The sequence below is a fragment of the Poecilia formosa genome, unplaced genomic scaffold (assembly GCF_000485575.1).
Source record: "Poecilia formosa unplaced genomic scaffold, Poecilia_formosa-5.1.2 Scaffold96, whole genome shotgun sequence".
In the NCBI taxonomy this organism is placed as follows: domain Eukaryota; kingdom Metazoa; phylum Chordata; class Actinopteri; order Cyprinodontiformes; family Poeciliidae; genus Poecilia; species Poecilia formosa.
The window spans coordinates 411,465-415,990 of NW_006800035.1; the positions used below are offsets into that span (position 1 = coordinate 411,465).

General features: G+C 43.0%; 1 protein-coding gene across 1 annotated transcript in view; it reads right to left on the minus strand.

Moving 5' to 3' along the window:
* Window positions 1–4,526, minus strand: part of phactr4a (phosphatase and actin regulator 4a) — a 37,568-nt gene that overhangs the window by 1,949 nt on the left and 31,093 nt on the right. The window contains exons 10-14 of the mRNA XM_016674487.1: window positions 4,266–4,437; window positions 4,021–4,076; window positions 2,119–2,180; window positions 1,898–2,035; window positions 749–825 (exon numbers count right to left, since the gene is read on the minus strand). Coding sequence (XP_016529973.1) covers window positions 749–825; window positions 1,898–2,035; window positions 2,119–2,180; window positions 4,021–4,076; window positions 4,266–4,437 — 505 coding nt within the window. The remainder of the gene's footprint in view (window positions 1–748; window positions 826–1,897; window positions 2,036–2,118; window positions 2,181–4,020; window positions 4,077–4,265; window positions 4,438–4,526) is intronic.

Genomic DNA, 4,526 nt, shown 5'->3' on the forward strand with positions numbered 1-4,526 from the left:
GGGCGACTCATGTGGTCCTTGCGGGCGACCAGCTGCCCGCGGGCACCGTGTTGGGGAGCCCTGACCTATACAATAATAAACCAAGATACATCACTTTGATTAAGTGTATAAAACAGTATTTATTTTGTTAGAAAGGGATGTGTAAATTATTGTAGACCCAGAATGTTAAGTGTTTTGCAGCTATGCCTCATTTAAAAAAGGGATTTATTTTGTGAATTATTAAAGGTCTCAACTGAAATTCATAAAACATTTTTATCAATTTTAAGCAATAAAAACAAGATTTAGGCCACTCTTGTATGTAGCCAAATTTGATCAGTCCATTAAAATCAGATCTGGATGCAGTAAAGCTCGATTGATGTGACGGATAAAGCCTGCTTATCAGGTACTTTTGCTGTAGTCAATATTTCTATTGTAAGATTATAATCCATCTGTAACTAAGTAAGGTCTCCATTGGCATCAACCACTTGTCCTGAAGGGAAGTTTGAGTCGCTGCACAAAGTCAGTCCCTTCGGACACCCCTGATTTAGAGCATTTTAAGTTAAATCTCTTGGCCTGTAGATGCTAAAACCATGTATTGTGTTCCCTCCACTTTGCAATGACTAACTACTTTGTGCTGTTCTGTCACATCTAATCCTAATAAAACATTAGGCTGTGTAAAAAGGTGAAAAAGTTCACGTGGGTATGAATACTTTAGCCAGGCCAACAGTACTGATACTCCAGTGAACGTGGGTGTGTGCGGCGGCCTCACCGGGTGTAGATCCTGCTGTCTTCATGGACCTCCATCTCTGTGCTCTTGAACTCGTTGAGCTCCTTGCGGATGGCGGCCTGGCAGGAACACACAGGATCAGAACCTTCTGGACATGATTCTGAACACTTGCTTTTCACAATGAAGGTTTCAACAAGTCAAATTTAAGACTTTTTAAGACATTTATAATGTAACATTGAATAAACTTTAAGACAAAAAACTTAATATATAAGAGATAGAAGGATGATCCTGCAATCAAGCATCACACAAACCCCTGTAGTGCCAAACTTCAAAGTTGTTTTTTGTACAGAATGCAAAAAGCCTCATTTGAGTTGTCAACAGAGGTGAGCCAGTAGTGAAAACAAACATTATCCAGCTAACTGGGGATAAGTTTGCACTTATCCATGATGGACACAAAAAAGCTAGGTAGCAAGGGTTTTTAGCAGATAGCAGTAGCCTCAACCACCTCGAGTCACTGAACGCAGATGTCTGCGGCTCAAACTTTTGGTCTGACAGAAAAACCCTCTGGAAAGCAAACAAACAAACAATAGTCCTGCTAAGACAAAGTTTAAGACCTATGATTACTATATTTAAAGCCAACTTGGATTTTCTACAAGCCCTTCATTTTAGATGCATGAAGTTTTAAATATTTTTAAGGATGCATGGACAGTCTGATATGTGGACCAGAAACTGTCCCAAAAGCAGGGAGCAAACGACAGCGCATGGCATTCTGGGTAAATACAATCAAAACAAACCCACTACTCTAGCGCCATCAGGAGAAATGGGTCATGGTCTGCTATCAAAAGAGAAATCCTCCAACAAGTACAATCTGACACTACCCCACTTTTGTTTCCATTTGTGAAGAAGGCAGTTTTGCTTAGTTTCTTCTTCAGAGGTTCTTGTTTCATTTCCTTCGAGGATTCTTGGTGCAGCACCCCCACAGGCAAGGAGGGGAAACAGGTTGCTCAAAGGGTTTGGAATAACTCAGAGAAGTGAGAGAGAGAACCACAGCAGCTGGAAATGGAATAAATGTAGTTTATTCCATTTCCAATGGAACCGAGTCTACTGGACTATCAGGTGGCTGCTTCCTGAACACCTGACCGTCACATGAGGCTTCTCTCAGGCACTTGCTGTGGGCAGACAGAGTCTCACCTTGTCAGCAGGAGTGAGTTTGGTCCACGGCTTGTCGGCTCTCCGGTCGTAGTCCTCGGCGTGGGTGGACTCCACATACTCATGGAAACGCAGGATCTTCCTGGCCTGCAGCTCAGCCACCGTGGGCCTCTGAGACAGCTGAAAGCAGAAGAACAAGGAGGTTTTAGGGCTCAAGTTCAGGAGAATACTAGCCAAACATACGATCGCTGAATGTCCCCCACCTTTCTGGTGAGCCTCCGTTTGATCTCGGATCGCTCCAGCCGTCGATCCGTTTCGTTCTTGGCTGTGGAAAGGGAAGACGTTTCATGAGAGGGGAAAACAGAGCAGCCAGTCAGGGAGGCTTCACCTGAGCTGCAGTCCACCGCTGCCATAATGGAGCTCTTTAAGCACTGCCAAGCTCTGCACAAGGAGCCATGTTGTTCTGATCCCAGCTAAACGGACACCGAGGCTGAGCTTACTCTGACTCGGAGCAGGACTCTGATGACTAAACAAACTGTATCTGAAGTAGTTTGATTTTACACAAGCATTTTCCAACAGCTTTAATTGTTCTCCTAAACAAGATCAGAGATGCGTGTTATTTCAGCACCAACCTCCCTGTGGGAAGAACAGCACTTTCCTTTCAGCTGTGTTTCTCCACAGCCTGTCTGCGCCTGTCCTGACTGGAGCTCTACCTGATGCTACCCGACATCACACAGCTCCAGTCTGTCCAACTTTAAACACCTTGTTTCCCACCCAGCATCAACTCCAGGCAAGAGAAGCAACTCTTAATCAGTGGAATGATGCTGGATTTTAGCGTAGTAATGCTACAAAAAGACACAATAGTGTCAAGTAGGATTGCTCTAAGTTATTTCACCTATATTAAATCTTAATATCGGAATATATTTTAACAAAAGACATTCGTAATTTCCTTTTGTAGTAGTTCAAACATCAAATACAACTCAATGTGAACAGCCAATCAGCAGTAAGAAAAGGAGATGGCGCTCCTGGATTGGCTGCTTTGCAAACAGCAGCCAGTAGCGTGACAAGCTGCATTACTCTGAGGCATTTCAGATTCTCAAGCTGCAATTTCTTTCAAATATTTTAGCTATACTCCAAGAAAAAGTCGGAATAAATTGGGATTGACTTTCCTCAGAAAAATCTGTGAATCTGGAGTCATGAATAAGAAGAGGTCCACACAACCTCACACTGGTGTGTTGACGGGGCTCCAGGCGTTCAAGGATAACTTGTACACTTCATTGTCTATCTTTCACTACAACTCAAATTGATTTAAGCATTTCTGTAGTATTAAAAGTCAACGCAGTCTTACGACAAACTTCTAAAAACAACACTGACGTTTCAAGTGGCTTTCTTGTTTTAAACACATTTACAAAAATCATTATTAATTATTGACAGTAAATCGGAACCTTCTTTGTCAGCTGAATGAAATTGTATTTATTTTTTGACAAAAACAGTGAAAACAGCGACTTGTGACATTAGAAACCGATTTATGTATGTACAGATACTTTAGTGATCTGCAGGTTTCAACAAGTCACATTCAAGACATCTTAAGGTTTTAATTTCAGAAACATGAATTTCAGACTTCTTAAATGTTCGTGGACCCCCGGGTTACATCCTGACCCTCTGGTAAAGAACAGCTCATTTTGACTCGCCTTCACTTAGTAACAGCCTTCATATCAAAGAGTGTCATCAGTCACTATACTCAGGCCAGTGTTTCTCAACCCTGGTCCTCAGGTCCCCCCGTCCTGCATGTTTTAGGTATTTCCCTTCAGCCACACACCTGAATTGTAACAGGTTTCTGTTAATCACCCAGATTGATGGTCATGCAATCATTTGAATTGGCTGTTCTGGAACAGAAGTACATCTAAAACATGCAGAGCAGGGGGGCGGTGAGGACCCGGGTTGAGAAACACTGAGATAGAAGTAATAAATAAATAACTAATAAATTCACTGATTGAAAGAAATCTGATATTTTCGTACTTAATATTACCAAAAGAATGGTAATGAAGGGTAAACTGGGAGGAAAAAATGAAACTATGAAACTTAAGAAGTCATTGAGGAACTGATCTTTTTCTGCAGATGACATATGTAACTGTAATGTGAAGGACAGACAAAGTGAGTCTCACCTTGAAGAATGTTTCTCTGTTCCAGCTCTTCCGCTGTAGGTCTCTGACTCAGCCGCCTGAAGATAAGCAACATATTTATCCGTCAGTTATACAGTAAGTGAGTTTATCTGTCAAATCAGTGAAGAATGCAACATTAGTGCAGTGCATCTCTGAGGTGGGGAGAGGGGAGTAGAATAGCAAATGGAATCAGGGAAAAGAACTTCACTGCCTTGTGGCAGAGGCAGGTATGTGTGTGTGTGTTTTACCGTGTGAGCGTGGTGCCGATCCTGTTCCTCACAGCCATCCACTGCTCCCTGTTGTTCCAGGTCATCCCCTCCTGGTTCTCCTGGCCTTCCCTCTGTTCTCGCTCATGCTTCTCCTGCCTCTCCAGCTTCAGAGCCAGTGTGTCTTTTCTCTTCACACGGCTCGCCAGCCCACCTGTCAGACACCAGACCCCCGTATTAGTACAGGCAGGGGTGGAGACCAGGCGTGGCTGTTACAGGACTATATATAGGGGCTTACTGCCC